This window comes from Urocitellus parryii, chromosome 10 (assembly GCF_045843805.1).
Source record: "Urocitellus parryii isolate mUroPar1 chromosome 10, mUroPar1.hap1, whole genome shotgun sequence".
NCBI lineage: Eukaryota > Metazoa > Chordata > Mammalia > Rodentia > Sciuridae > Urocitellus > Urocitellus parryii.
Genome location: NC_135540.1, coordinates 86332172 through 86348501, shown reverse-complemented (window position 1 = coordinate 86348501; position 16330 = coordinate 86332172). Strand labels below are relative to the sequence as shown.

The window sequence follows — 16330 nt, the reverse complement described above, 5'->3', positions numbered from 1 at the left end:
GAGGAGTGTCTCTTAAAATGTGGAGCTGGTGTGCAGTATTTATATGCAAAGGCATTTTCCCTCCCTAACTCTGATTGGATAACAATTGACTCAGCAAAATCTGCTGGCTAGTCTTTGGGGAAGTCCCCTGTTGCAAAATCAAAGGAATTATTTGTATTTATTATAGCCTCCGAGTTATGGAATTTCCCCCTGTCCTTTCTTTTCAGTGAGTTAGGTTTCACTTTCCAAAATATAAACTGTTTCTTGAAAATCAGATCTTTATTGCATACAGAAATAGTTTTTTTTTAATGGACATTTAATTCTCACATTTGCCTCCTGTAAAATATCAAATTAATCTTTAAGTCAAAGTCCTAAGTACAATTTTTAAGTAAGTAGGCCTTAATGTGTTTTGCATCATTCTTTTAAAATTTTTTTCCTATATGTTACGTTGACAGAGGCATCCAAGTCAGGAAATCCTCTGGGCAGTAGTAAAAGAAACCATTAATGCTGAGGGCAGGAAACCACAGTTCCTTTGGGGACTGAGCAGGGCAGAGATTCCATGAGGAGGAAGGGAGGGGAGGGAGTTAGGGAAAGAGGGAGAGAGGATTGTCTGCATTCTCCAACACTGTGTCCATCTTAATTTGACTCCATAGGCATGAATGGGAATATTTTACGTTATTTACTGTTACAGGTTTCAGAAGCATTATACGTTGCCATTTTCTCCCATAGTTACCCTGTAAAGAAGGCAGTAAAGTTATTTTCATTTCACAAGTGGAAGAAGAATCTTGAGAGGTTTGATGTTTGTATTAGGTTACAAACTGGTTGCCGTCCATTTATTGTATTGTAACTGGTACATTTTTCCAGTATTTATTTTAAATTTTTGTGATTACTTTCACAGAAGTATATTTTAATAGTCTGTTACTTCTCATTGATAGCAGATGAAAAACTGCTAATTGTGAGTTAATTTTGGGTGATAGCAAGTTGTATCTGATGACAGGTGATTTAGCTGAGCTGTGCCCTTTGATCAAGTACTAAAAAGTTGGTCTTGGACAAGGTAAAAGATATGGAATTGGTAAATTTCAAAGAATTCCATAAATACTTTGGCCATTTATAATATCATTAGAATAAATGAATAGCCTCCAATGTAAATATTTTGAGAGAAACTCTAGTCATTTGGATATCTGATTTCTGGTGTGTTAAAACAAGTTTCATTTTTTTAGAGTCAGTCCCTGAATGAAAATATCATAAGATGGTATCTAGAATAGTGTGAGGAAAGGATTCATAGCTATAATAGTGTTATTATAGCTATGAGGAAATAAATTGAAAATGGAGTATGATTAGAAACAGACCTTGGGAAAACAGCTTGAGACAGGAGGGAAATAAATCGATTTAATGCAGGATTCAGCTCCAGGAGACAACTTCAAAGAAAAGGGAAAAAAAACATGTCAGCCATTGAGCTGATAACAATGATAACTGAAATTAGCACAGTTTCAGCTGGATAAAAATAGAGATAAAATTCGGGTTTCTTAGCATTCAGTAGTACTTGATGGTTATTACAGTAAATGACAACAATACAAAGCATGTGATACCCATATAGTGGAACACATGATAGACCTGACAGTTGAAATTTAATAGTATCTGAAGGATATCGTGGGTGTGGGTTTTTTTGCAAGTGGCAACCAGGTATCTGTCAAATGCAGGCATCACCCTGCAGTATTGAGGCAGTTGATACTGGAAATCTAGAAAAATATATGGGTAGTCTTTCATAGTCAAGTAGGATACAACATTTTAGGGATAGGCTATGAAATAGCATTGATTCCATTCTAGATCAGGTCAGTGTACCTGACAGGTACTGGTACAAAACTTGGCATCAGATGCTGAGAATGAAGCCCATATCTACAAACTGGGCACACATGACACTTGGAACCTCAAATGTAGGAAGTACATCATCAGAATAGGGAGTGGGCTAACATTTGAAGCAGGTGGAAATGCTAGAGCGCTAAATATTAGGTTAATCCAGGGACTAGAACAGAACTAAACTTATAAATAGTTAAGTCATTGGGTTTTGCTGTGATAAACTGGAAGGGCAAAAGGAAGAGCAATGAGGCAGGGGTCCACAGAACCTAGATTTTCATCTAGCAAAATGGATTTGCTTCTGATGAGAGAAAAGCTTAGGAAAGATAGAGACATGGCAGGGTCTTCCTGTACCTGTGTGCAGAATAAAAATTGGACTGTGAGTAAGAATGTCATTTCAGAGATATCCCTGACAGCAAGAATGGAAGAGGTTCTGAACATTTAGACATTAAACAATTAAATAGATATATGGAAATATTTTCACTTTTGATAGCATCTAAGTTCTCAGCCTAGATGCTGTCTAATAACAAAGTAAAAGGATATTTGAGGCAGAAAGTTGATAAGTGAACTAAAAATATTTTCTTAAGGAGCAGATATTTCTTATTGATATTTTATTTGCTATCTTATTTTTTATTGGGACATTATAATTATGAGGTTAATTGTTGGTTGATTTCATTCCATTGAATTGATTTTTAAACATAGCATAAACGGAATTAGGCATTTTTTTAAATGCTTTATGAATATTGACTCATTTAATCTTTGTAATAAGTAACTCTGGCTCCATGTTCTCAGCCACTTTTTAATGTATCTTCTGGAGAGAAAATATTGTTTTTAATTTGGATTTTTGATTTCCATTGCTTCTGTTTAATTAGCTGGAATAATTTTTGAGATTATTTTGGTGCTTCAGGAATTAAACACCTATTATACAGTGGAGAAAAAAAACAGTGTCTTTAATAAGCATTACTGGCAAAACTGGATATGCATATGGAAAAGAATGAAACTAGATCCCTTCCTCTTACCATACACAAAAATCAACTAACTCAAGGGCTGGGGTTGTGGCTCAGCGGTAGAGCACTCACCTTACACTTGGAGACCCTAAGTTTGATCCTCAGCACCACATCCAAAAATAAACAAGTGAAATAAAGGTGTTGTGTCCAACTAAAAAAAAAAAAAATCAACTTAAAATGGACCAAAGACCTAAATCTTAAACATGAAATTACTATAAGAAAATAGGAGAAACACTTAAAGACAGTTGGTTAGACAATGATTTTTTTGGATAGGACCTCAAAAGTACAGACAACAAAAGTAAAAATAGACAGATGGGATTATATCAAACTAAGAACCTTCTATACAGCAAAGGAGTCAATAGAATTAAGAGCCTACAGAATGGAAAAAAATATTAGCAAATGGTACATCCAACAAATAATTAAAATCCAAAATATATAAGGAACTCAAAAAAGCTGAACACCAAAATAAATCAAACAATCCAGTTTAAAAATGGGCTAAAGCATTAAGCAAATACTCTTCAAAATAAGGCATACAATGGCCAAAAAATACATGAAAAAAGCTCAATTTCATTCATCTTTGGAGAAATGCAAATCCAAATTCACAATGAAGTATCATCTCATCTCAGTTAGAATGTCATTATCAAAAATATAGGAAATAACAAATGCTGGCAAAAATTTGGAGAAAAGAGATTTTTATTAGGTCCCTAACCCAGGGACATTATACTACAGAACTACATTCCCAGACCTTTTTATTTTATTTTGAAACAAGGTTGCCCAGGCTGGCCTTGAACCTTCCATCCTCTTGCTTCAGTCTCCCAAGTAGCTAGGATTATAGGCATGTGCCACCATACCTGGCACAGAGGAAAGTGTACTGATTTATGCCAAAAGTGCTTAGAAGATCTAGAATTCAGAAAAAGCAAACAAAAAAGCCTGAGATGAGCCTCAAACTTAAGACAGGTGGCCAGGAGAGAAAAGCATACACAATAACAGAAATGGCACAAAAAAATAGTGTAGAACAAAGTCAGCCAAGCAGTCAGGAAGGTTAATAGAGTTTAATTGGTATGGCATTACCTTGTCAGGATTCGGTCTTCATTTTTACAGGTTCAGAAATGCCTGTTTTTCCTAATCCAGAGTTAAGTATGTTTACAGAGAGTTACTTATGTAAATTAAAACTATAAGAGACTAAATGCAAATTAAAGGGACTTCACTAGTTTGTAATGAGTATGTTCCTACTCATGGTTGATTCTGGTATCTAGATTATCCTTTTCTAGGATCAAAGTCCCTGGAAGTTGAACTAGCAATCAATACATTGCCTGGTGAGAACAGAATCAAAACAAAAGATCCTTTTCTTCTTGTTTTGAATGGGTGTCTGCTTGGGAGAGAAATCCTATAAATATGATCAAAGTGGAAAATGTTTAGAAAAAAAAAATCAAACTTAACATAGACATTAGCTACTATTACTTATTCTACCTACAACCAGCCCTTGCATGGATCATTTGAATAAAAATCTTAATGATAGATCTTTTAAAATTTATTTTTCTATCAATTCTTGCAAGGCTTTTGGCAGATTCACTTTCCTAGTATTCACTGATCCTAGTCTAGTTTTGAAAGAAAATGAGAGTTAAGGAAATACCTCATTTCAGTTTCAGTTTTAACTGTCGTTTATCTTAAGCCTCTGATTATGACATCAGGCCCCAAACAAAGCAAAACAAAAAATAGTCTGCCCTGACAGGCTTGTTAGGACAGATGGGGTTGGTGGGGAGAGCTTTCTGAGAAACTACTATGCTTAGAAGAAATTTCCTAAAAAGTGAGCAGAAAGAAGAACTTTAGTAGGCTGGAAATTCCCTCAGCTGGGATAGGGTACTCTGGTAAATATGGGAGAGGAGGACAAAGGAGAACTTGATAGTTTTGACTTTGAGCTCTCAAAACATTCCCTTAGCTGCTCAGTATCTAGTAATGTTGGTTTATATTTTGAATTACCATGTGTCTCAACCTGCACAACTTGAGCAGAGTGCACAGACACAGTGAGTGTGTGTGAAAGTGAATAGCTAGATCTTTATAATCATCATACTTGGAAGGGCTGAGAATAGTTTCTGTTCAGATACATTTTAGACCATGCAAAGTTTTAACCTTCATCACACTTGATGGGATGAAGGAGATGGTCTAGGAATGTAGTATGTAGTTCTATCTTTCACTTGTTCTCTGATCTTGGACAAATTAGATCTGTGTGCATTTCAGGGTATTTTTGTTTTGTTTTGAATCTTCAAGTGAACATTTTAATACTAATCCATCTACCTTTCAGGTTATTTTAAAGATGATAGTAGATTAAGAAGGTCACTGGCCAGAATTTCAGAAATATAGCCATCTCTCTGGCAATGAAAAACATTCTTTTTGGATGATGCCATTTTTCTTGCTCAGTCGGCCTGACCAGTATCAACAGGAGTATATATCAGATTTGAAAGGAAACAGAGGATATTTGTACTTGTGATTTTGAAACGATTTTAAAGATTTTACTTAGAGTCCTAGGCAGGATTAAAGGAATGAATAAGGGGATGTCAAAAATGTTCAATAGAAAGATGTTTTTGTATCTCAAAGGCAAAGTAGAGAAGCCCATTGCATATTAACACAGATAGCATACTTTTATGAAAAATAGCTATATTTTTCAACAAAAAAGTTTGAAAAGTCACTTTGTTTTAGTTTTGCAAATACAGTGTATTATTCATTTATTTTTTCACCATTACTACCTTAGGTTAGCCCTTATTTTTTTACTGTGGTAATATACTCCTAACATAAAATTTCCTTTTTAGCCCTTTAAAAGTATACTACTAGTGGAATTAAGTACATTGTCAGTGTTGTGTAACTATCACCATAATCTAGTGCCATAATCTAGTGATAATCTGTTTTATCACCTCAAACAGAAACCTGTGTCTATTTAGCAGTCATTACCCATTAAACCCTCCCCAGAGCCCCTGCCAGCCCCTGATCTAGTGCCTAATTTTTAAAGATTTTCCTATTCTAGATATTTAATATAAAATGGTATCATATAATATATGATCTTGTTAGGAGCTTAGCTCAGTGGTAGATAGAACACTTGCTGACTTTCGCGAGGCCCTGTTTGATCCCCAGAACTGCAAAAACAAACTATGGTTTTTCGTGTCTGGTTTCTTTCACCCAGCATAATGCTTTTAAGATTCATCCATGTTGTAGGACTTATCAGAACTTCATTTCTTTGTATCACTGAAAAATATTCCATTGTGTGTATATTTCACATTTTGGTTTTCCATTCATCTGTTGATGGCTATTTGGGTTGATTCTATCTTTTGGTTGTTGCTTAGTGCTGCTATGAACATTAGTGTACAAGTATTTTTTTTAAACCTTTAGATATATGCAAAGGAGTGGAATTGCTGGTTCATGTAGCAGTTCAGTCTAATTCACTGCATAATGTCGTTATTACTTTTCATGTGTTTCTCCCAACATATGGGACAATACCAGGTGGCTCATTGATAATGACATTTGATAGCAATTAATTACTTTCTTTAACTTCAGTCCCTTTGATTAAATCAGTGTGGTATTAGCATGGTTTTCAAACACTTTGCTAACTGTTTTCATCTCCTTTTTAATAAATACAGGCTTAAGTTCAGAACCTTTGACATACAAAGCTATCTAGTTAGAATTTGGTATTTTTTTCTATACTTTGTGTTATCATTTTATTTCTATAGCATTAATATTGATTTCACATGGATAGCAGTGAAATTTTGCTTTTCCTGTAAATGTAAATGAAATAAAGAGGTACACAATTTGCAAAAATATTATGAAGATTGAACAGAGACATAATAAAGAATCTTAAAGATGGTATGAGAAAGACTTGAAATTTGGAAATAAAGACCTGAGCAATTGCAACATATTCCCAACTCATTTTCCCTTCCTCATTTGTTCCTACTTCAATCAGCCCTTTTTGTCATTCCTAGAATAATTTAGAATAACTTGGAATAGGATCATTCTCTCATTGGTGAATATTTAATGAATCCCCATTTTGTGCAGAATAAAAGGGAAAGGTTGTTTAGCTAGACATGATACTCCTTATCCTTCACTCCAACCAAATGAATCTAGTTACTATTCCAGAAAATCACCTTGTACTTTCTTACCACTGTGTATTCCTTCATACCATTCTGGGCTGTAAGTTCCTTTTCCCTTAGTTTCTATTACCATAGAAATAGGCATTGTACTGTGGAGTAGAAGAACTACAGTGGCTTTCATATTGAACTTGCCCTTGTGGGAAGAACAGATACTAAATAGAGAAATAATTCTTTTGTTACAATTGCAATAAATAATGTGATGAAAAGTAAAGAATGTTATGAAAACAAATAAATAGAACACTTAATCTAGTTGGGATTGAAGAGGTGGTTTCTTAGGCTTCTTGGAGAAAATGTCATTTAGGCTGAGATTTAAGTGAAAAGTGGGCAGAGAGAATAATGTTTTCAAAGGTACTGAGATGAGAGGAACCTTGCCTGGACTGTTATTTATTCATATATTTATTTTTCTATGAAGAAGTATAGGTATGTGCTATCTTCTCAATAATAATTCACTGGCCTATGATATTTAATCTTATTTTTTTAAGTTAGCACACTTGGCAAGCAAGGGGGCATAGGCCTGCAATTCCAGTACATGGGAGGTTGAGGCAGAAGGATTGTGAGTTTGAGGTCAGCCTGGACAACTTAGGGAAATGATGTATTAAAAAATAAATTAAAAGGACATGAGGTATAACACTGGTAGAGCACTTGCCTAATGTGCAAGAATATGGATTCAATCCCAGAACCTCAGAAACAAAAACAGAATGAGTCATGCAGCCTTAACTTAGTAAAATTAAAACTTTTAACCATATTTTTTAAAAACCACTGTACATAGACAAAGATTAGATTCTGATCTGAAAACTTTCCAAGGAATTTATATAGAAGTTCCATTTCTATGTAGAAATTATTTAATATAAACATATTGCATAACTATATAGAGATATATCTAATTGTGATTCTATAACAAACATTTCATTTTTCAGATGTGGAGATTACTATAAAGAAGGCTTTATCAGTCAAGGATTTTGGCTAGATTAAGGAGAAAAGGAATTTAATTGGTTGTTGAAGAAACCACAGAAAGATTGGAGAATCAGGCTTGGAAAATGAACCAACGACCTAAGTAAGGGAGCTAGGTGGCAGGAAGGACTAGTCAAAGTCATGCTAAAGGGAGACACTACCATATGACTTTTGCTACTGCTGCTGCTTTTAATGATTTTCTTACTGGTAATATTTTTTGTGGGGCTAGCTGGAGTTTAAAGTATACAAGCTTGGTTGAGTCTTTGTTCTGGCTGAAGGGGAGATCTCTTCCCTTTGGCTTCTTCCTTTTAGCCTCTCACCAATACCCACCTAATAAGGAATCTGCCCCAAGTGAGTAGTGGGTTTTGGTCTAGGAAAACCCACACTCGAAGTAAAATCAAATAGCCTCCCTTTACAGATACCCATTAGAATGTATTTCTAAACAATTCTTCATGATGATAAATAGCTGTGTGCTACTGAAATATAAGGTAAAACTGCTAAAGATATCTCAAGTGTTCTGGAAAGTATATGATTTTTTCAGTTTTAAAAAGAGTTGTGGTAGCTTATTAGAGAAAGATGACTTTGTTTCTTTTCAGAGAAAAGCAATTTTAGGTATCCCTAAATTTTATAGTATAAGCATGACTAAAGAAATGAATGTATATTTTTCTAAGAAATAAAGTCACAGAAAGTAAAGATGATTGCCAGATATGCATATATTTATTTATTTTTCAGCATTTTACTTTGGTGGGCAAAAACATTTTATATCTAAAATGTGTCCCAAGATTTTGCTGTTCTTTATAACAAATTTAAAACCCAAATGTACACTAAACACACATATTCTCTTTGCTTTAAAACATCTCTGAAAAAAAGTTGAAAAAAAATCAAAGACCAGTGCTGCTAATAATTATATTTGTGTGCTAGCCAGTTTCCTGTAGCTCATAATTTTATTTATGGTACATTTCTTGAAATACATAATACATAAGAAGTTTTTCCCTAGATACTTATGTGTTACATGGGGAAATAATGTGTAAGTTGTATGAAAAATTATTTCAGGAATGTTTTATTACACATATGGATGCTTTTGATTCAAGGGTTTGTCTCCAGTAATTAATGTCTCAATTATAACCAGAGTTAGTAATATGAAATATAGCTCAAGTACACACAGCTGCCTTTTAGAAATAGAATTGTTTTTACAATCACAGCAAAATAGTCACAAGAATCAAATTTCTCAAATGTTCTCTAACCTGACATACATGAATGTGTATTGCAACAATGTGATTAGGCAAGAGGAAGTCAGTTTTCTATTGCAGAATTCATATGTCAGTAGCCAAAATAAAACTTGTTCTAGATCTTCAAATCCTCTTTTCCAGAGTTTCGATATTTTAAAAAATTCTTTCTTTCAACGTGCTGTAATGAGAAAATGAGAGCTTTATTTACTAGACTGTTCTCATTTCCTTGGGAATACATAAAAAACATACATCAGGAAAGGGATGCTATCATAACCAAGGCACAGTTTAATAGAATATTTCACATGAAATTATAGCAGAATCTTTCTGCTTTCTTTTCTCAGAAGCTCTTTCCTGAATAAAATAGATTCTAACATGGGAGTAACAAGAAATTTACCTTGATTATAAAGCTTGCTTGCTTTGATCTGGGATTCAGACATCGTTGTCCTTTATGTGCTTTCAAGGTAATACTGTTAAGGGAAGATAAAAGTGAGTCTTAAACTTCACCTGGGAAAATAAATAAAACAAAAAAGCTCCACCATTGTCCTCTTCAGAAAGTGCATTACTTACATCACTTCAATTTTGTTACAGCTGTTACTTGGGTAGATGACAGAGGCTTTCTCAATATCTGTAAATTTCACTGCTTTTACTCCGGGGCCTATACAAAGACAGCGTCCCCCTTTGAACATAGGAAAGCCTAGGATAGATCAGAATATTGATTAGTAATACATCTGATTGCAACATATAGTTATTATCCTGGTGGTGAATGTGAGAAGAGTTTTCATAAAAGATAAAGATTGTAGTTTGTAGTAATCTGTCAAATAGCCCTTGATACCAATGTTATTGGTAAAGGAGTTAAGTAAGATGTTGATGATTTTCTTTTGAAATTTGTAAAAAAGTCATTAAAAATAATAGGACAGGGCTGGGGATATAGCTCAGTTTGTAGAGTGCTTGCCTCACATGCACAAGTCCCTACCTTCAATCCCCAGCACCAAAAAAGAAGTAGTACTAGTAGTAGTAGTAGTAGTAGTAGTAGTAGTAGTAGTAGTAGTAATTATAGTAACATGAAAGACTTTTATTAAAAGAAGCTTGTTTGTCTGTTGCTTTTATACTTAAGAATTTTTCCAAGAAGTTAACATAATACCACTTAAAGTCTTCTTTACAAACATTTAAAGCTATTTGTCAAGCATCTTGTCAGATATTGTAGCCAAAAAAAAAAAAAATCCCATGAAGTTTATCATCTCTAGATTTAAGAGTCCTCTCTAATGCCTTAAACATTTCCAACATTTTCTGTCAAAGCTATTAAGTAACTTCTAATATATGAGATTCAGTAAAAATTTACCATGTATTTTAGGATAAAAGTGAAAGAAAAGACATTGAAACATTACAAAAGGAGTTTATAGACTGAAGCAAAAAGTATCATATACCTTTAGTAATCGTAGCACAGACTATCACAGCCAAGAGAATAGCCATGCCCTTCACATTCATTCTGTTTCTTTGTTGCTGCTGCTGTTCGGCTTCACCTTTGGAACTCTTGGAGGGATTAGAAACACTAAACCTAAAAGGTAGTTCTTAATTGGTATATAAAGAGCATTTTATCCACCAGCCATCCTATTAGAGCAACTGGAATTTCCCTCCTCGAGTCATCTTCCTTTTTTGCTTCCAAGAGTTTCTATTTTATTCTCACCTCAGTGTCACTATCCCTTCCTATTTATTGTAGTATTGAAAGTGATATGAATTTGAAAGCACTTGATAAAGAGGGCATATACAGACAGGAACCAGCATTTCTGAAGGTAGTCTTTCCTAGAAATGCACTTAATTGTTAGACTTCCCTGGGCAGTGGGATTATGATTGCCATTCAGTCAGGAAGAAAGTCTTTGTAGTTCAGTCCTTTCACCCTTTGCACAATATGCAAAAGAACATTCTTAAAAATATTTTAAAATCATTTGACTTTTGCTTTTAAGTCTTAGTTGCTTATCATAGATAAGGCATATATTATTTTACACCAGGCAACCTTTAACTTTACATTTTTATCTATAATGTCATGTCCAAAGAAGTCTTCCTATACTTCTGTACTTGATGTTCATTTCCTTTTGCATTTTAAAGTTTTTTACCTTATACGTACTTTAGCACTGACTACATAAAGTTGTATGAATTGTGTTACGGATTGTAAAAAAATTTTATCCTCTTTTTCATGTGATGTTTTTACAACTCTTAGATTCTACTTGGCTGTAATCCCTATTTTCTTTTTGTCCTTTCCTCTTAAGCTTTCTAAATCTATTTAAGTATGTCACTTGTGGACACCTAAAATCATATCCAAAAGATTTTTAAATGGGTGAATTTAATAAAGCATATTTACTATATAGCTGGTAATCTGTAATTTTTAAAAAGGTTTTCTTGCTATTTTTTTCCTCTAAGTGTTCTTTGATTTTTTTCTAATTGAAAAAAAATCCCCCCCCTCCCCCGACCATGGTGCTGGGGATTAACTCAGGACCTTGCATATTCCAAGCAAACTCCAATGCTGAGGAATATCCCTAACCCTCTAATTTTACATTTTAAATATTTCTTATGTGATTTGAAAGGAATCCATTGTTTTACATTTTGATATTAAGCTTTAAAATTCTTTATAAAGATTTTTTTACATGAAATTTTCTAATTATTTATATCAATCATAAATAATATCTTCTATTTTCTCCCTATTATATCTATAGTTTTGAACCATTTCTTCCTATCATTGGTATAATTTGGGATTTTATATATTTTCAGATTACCATTTTATATTACTATATTGAAATCATATCTTTATTTGGACACAAATTCTTTTTTTTAAATTTTTTTAGTTGCCAATGGACCTTTATTTTATTTATCGATACATGGTGCTGAGGATCGAACCCCTCACACATGCTAGGCAAGTGCTCTGCCACTGAGCCACAACCCCAGCCCTGGACACAAATATTTTTAACAACCATTTCAGTCTTTAAAACCTCTGAAAGTCTTTTTTTTTTTTAATATTTATTTTTTATTTTTCGGTAGACACAACATCTTTGTTTGTATGTGGTGCTGAGGATCGAACCCGGGCCGCTCGCATGCCAGGCGAGCGCGCTACTGCTTGAGCCACATCCCCAGCCCTGAAAGTCTTTAATAAGCATCTAAGTAGCTGTAACATTCTTTCTCATTTATTCAGTTCTTTAACATAATGTAAGACTAATTTTCCCATAGGTGTATGGGTAAGGTCAAAGATACACATATGCTCTGGGAGCTCATAAATACTCAACCCATTATTTTTTCTTTAATGTTGCTTCTCATTCTCTGAGCATTGGAAACGCAGTACAGCATAACTGTTAACAGGGAAGTCTGTGGTGTCAACCTGTGTGTGTACAAATCCAAGCTCTTATTTTATTAGCTGTGTGTTCCTGAGCAAGTAGCTTACCTTTTTGAGCCTTTTTTTTCATCTATAAATGGGGGATAATAAAAATACTTTTTTAAAAGATCTGTTACAAGCTAAATATTAAAAGAAGTAATGCACATACATCATTTAGAAGTATCTGACACTCAAAAAGTATTAATTGCTATTATTATTATCTCTAATATTACAATGTTCTTTCTTAAATTGACATATCACATCTTACTCAGTATTAGCATAAGCATGCCCACTTAATAAAAGATTGGATGATATTGTTATATGATACAAAAGTATTTTAAAATTGTAATTGTAAATGTTAAAATAGTCTGCTCTTCTTGAAAATTTTAAGTAGTCTTGTGTACAAACACACAGCATGGTTTTAAAAATATAGCAGAACAATGGTAACTATTCTGTTTACCTAAAGTATTACACTGTCATGTAGCTTTAATGTTAGATAACTTTTAAACAGAAATTTCTCTCCCTGCCTCTTCCCCCCAACCCTTCGTCTCATACTGAAGACTGAACCCAGGACCTCATATATGCTACACAAATTCTCTACCATTGAGCTGCATCTCTAGCCCTATTTATTTTATTTTGAGGGTCTTAGGTTGCCCAGGCTGGCCTCAAAATTGTGCTCCTCCTCCCTCAGCCTCCAGATAGTTGGGATTTCAGGCCTGTGCCACTACACCTGGCTAGTAATTTGCACTTAAAAAATTTAAAAGTCCCTAGAAAATTATATTATGTAACATTTTTTAAGATTATACATGGATACTGTGTTTATAGATACTTTAGGAAGAGGCATGGCCGAAGACCAGGAGAGGAAAAAAGTATCCTCCCTCCTCCTCTATAAGAAAGACTAATCCATAGTCCACAGGGAGGGTGCTGCTGCTGCTTGTGTGTGACCCTAGAATAGAGGAACTAATCCTACCCATGTGGGTATGGCCTTGTCTGCTTTTTCTTGGAGCCAAATCACAGAATGAATGCTGAGGAAAGTTTATTTAGTTCTTCGCTTCAAGCCTTTAAGCAATCCAAAATTATGCAGGGTTGGAAGAACAGTTGGTTTCATGCTGTAACCTTTTCACCTCATTTCCCTGAGCCATATAAAAAATAAGCCTTACTATGCTTTGGCTGGTGCTAATATAATGTATATGGGTGTTTGCTCCTTCCTTAACACACACTCCCTCTTCAATGCCTTTTCTTTCCTGTGTTCCTGCTTTACATTTTTTCCTGGAAAGCACCACCACTTTCTGTAGTTAATTTGCTCACCTAGTCATTCACTCATGAAATGTTTACTTTAGGTATATGTCACATGCCTGGCCTCTTAAAGTTATGGATGATAGAGCATTGAACAAAACCAATCAAATTTCTTTTTGTATATTGTAAATTTTGACACTTTGCTGCCATATTGTATTGGCCTGATTTTTGCTGACTCTGTAGACATGTGGGACCAAGTATGTCTTCAGGATTGATTCTGATTGTAAATACGAAATACTCCTTGACATAACATGTAGATTTTCTTTGAGAACATTCCCTCATCTAGTAAGTCTGAGAGATCTCCTATTCTGATTATAAAATTTGGTTCATCTAGCATGGAATGCACTTTCCTCTCCTTTTCTGAATCCTTTCATTCAAATCTGGATATCTTTGTGAAGTCTTACCTTTATGAAACTTTCTTGATATCATATTGCGCAATATGATTCTTTTAACTTCATAGAACTAATTGCCTTGTCTGTTTTATCCGGTAGAAATATAATACAGGCCACATAATTTTAAGTATTCTAGTGGCCACATTTAGAAGGTAAAAAGAAACAGATGAAAGTAATTTAAATGATATTTTTAATCTAAAATATGAAAACTAGGGCTGGGGATGTGGCTCAAGCGGTAGCACACTCACCTGGCGTGTACGGGGCACTGGGTTTGATCCTCAACACCACATAAAAATAATAAAGATATTGTGTCCACCTAAAACTAAAATAAATAAATAAATATTTTAAAAAATAAAATAAAATATGAAAACTACTTCAATGTGTAAGCAATATAAAAATTAAATGAAATATTTTTATATTCTCTTTTTTAGTACTAAGTCTTTGAATTGAACTAGCCACATTTAAAATGCTCTGTAGTCATTTGTGGTTAGTAGCTACTGTATTGGACAATGGGGATCTAGTTATTCATTTGGCATTTAATATACATCATCTTGATTTTTTTATTTAAAACTAAGCTAGGAAAGACTAGGTTAGATACCTTGAATTTTTTTTTCTTAAAGACAGTTCTTCGTTTTCCCCAGTTTTCTTCTTTTCCTCTCTTCCCTAAATCAGTATGCCTCATTGTTCATTTTCTTTTGATTAAATGCAAAAAAGATTAAGCTACATTCTCTTTTTAGTAGTGTTGGCCTCTGTTGTTGTTTCCGGAATTGGACTATTTTCTGTTTTATATTCCTAGGTCTACCCCTTCAAATAAGTTTCCTTTCAATTTAAAGGAGCATCCCAGGAAATGAATCTAGTTTCCATAATTAATCACCAGAGTTTTTTCCAGCTTAAAAATTTCATAATCTGTGACTCATCTAAAGTATTAGCAATGCTGCCAAATTATTCACTTAATGTAAAATTTTACAATTTGCTGGGGCGAGGATCAGTGATATAGCACTTACCTAGCATGTCTGAGACCCTAAGTTTGATCCCCAGCATGGGGTTGGGGAGTAGGGAGTTTTAAAGTTCACTTAAAGATAATTCCCATGCTTGCTTCAGCAGCATATATTCTAAAATTAGTACAATATAGAGATTAGTATGACCCATGTACAAGAATGACATACAAATTCATAAAGCATTTCATACTTTTATGTATAAAAAATGATCAACATTCCTAGCAGAAAGGAAAATGCAAATGAAAACTACACTGAGAATTCCTCTCATTCCACTTAGAATGGCAATCATCAAAAATACAAATAATAATAAATTCAGACTAGGATGCAAGGAAAAAGAAATACTTGTACACTGTTGGTGAGACTGCAAATTAACATAACCACTATGGAAATAAGTATTGAGATTCCTTAAAATAAGACTAGGAATGGAATCACCATGTGACTCAGCTATTCCACTCCTTCATATCTATCCAAAAGAACTAAAGTAAGCTTACTGTAGCAATAAAGTTAGGGAATCAGACTAGTGTCTGTCAAAAGATGAATGAAGCTGGAGCGAGAAGCGAGGCAGGAGGATCATGAGTCCAAAGCCAACCTCAGCAACAGCAAGGTGAAAGCAACTCAGTGAGTCCCTCTGTCTAAATAGAATACAAAAAGGGGCTGGGGATGTGGCTCAGTGGTCGCGTGCTTCCAAATTTAATTCCCAGTACCAAAAAAATAAAAAGATGAATGAAAAAAATGTGGTATGTGTACAAAATAAGAGTTTTGCTCAGCTATAAAGAAGAACAAAACTATGCTATTTGCTGATAAATGGCTAGAACTGGAGATCATCATGTTAAGTGAAATAAATAAGGCAGACTCAAGGGTCAAATGTATGCCCTCATGTGCAGAAGCTAGAGAGAAAAAAAAAAGAATAAAAAAGGGATCTGATGAAAATAGAAGGGAGATCAGTAGAGGAAGGAGATGGAGACCAAGGGGGTGTGGGGAGGAGGAGGAAAAAGAGAGGAGAGGTACTAGGGAATGAAATCGACCAAATCATGCTAGGTGCATGTACAAATGTATCACAATGAATTTCACTTTATGTATAATTATAATGCACCAATTAATAGAAAAAAACAGAAGGGAAACCAATAGAG

The 16330-nt window shown here is 34.1% G+C and overlaps 1 protein-coding gene and 1 non-coding gene across 2 annotated transcripts; one reads left to right on the top strand and one right to left on the bottom strand.

Annotated features, from left to right (window-relative positions):
* Positions 1-8711: 8711 nt before the first annotated feature.
* On the bottom strand, positions 8712-10679 carry Cxcl11 (C-X-C motif chemokine ligand 11). The gene is made up of 4 exons (XM_077803538.1): positions 10581-10679; positions 9724-9850; positions 9551-9623; positions 8712-9334 (listed from the first exon to the last, which is right to left on the bottom strand). The coding sequence occupies exons 1-4, from the start codon at positions 10639-10641 to the stop codon at positions 9272-9274; spliced, it is 324 nt and encodes a 107-aa protein (XP_077659664.1). The 5' UTR covers positions 10642-10679; the 3' UTR covers positions 8712-9271.
* Positions 10680-15290: 4611 nt separating this feature from the next.
* LOC113200299 (U6 spliceosomal RNA) lies at positions 15291-15394 on the top strand. The gene has a single exon (XR_003303034.1). It is a non-coding gene; the product is annotated as a U6 spliceosomal RNA (small nuclear RNA).
* Positions 15395-16330: the final 936 nt, after the last annotated feature.

Bases quoted from the DNA above. Each gene is read 5' to 3' on its own strand.
- Cxcl11 (XM_077803538.1), bottom strand. From the start codon at position 10,641: ATGAATGTGAAGGGCATGGCTATTCTCTTGGCTGTGATAGTCTGTGCT. The intron at 9,624-9,723 runs GTAAGTAATGCA...TTCCCTTAACAG, and splicing joins TGTAACAAAATTGAAGTGAT to TATTACCTTGAAAGCACATA. The intron at 9,335-9,550 runs GTAAATTTCTTG...TTCTCATTACAG, and splicing joins AAGCAAGCTTTATAATCAAG to CACGTTGAAAGAAAGAATTT.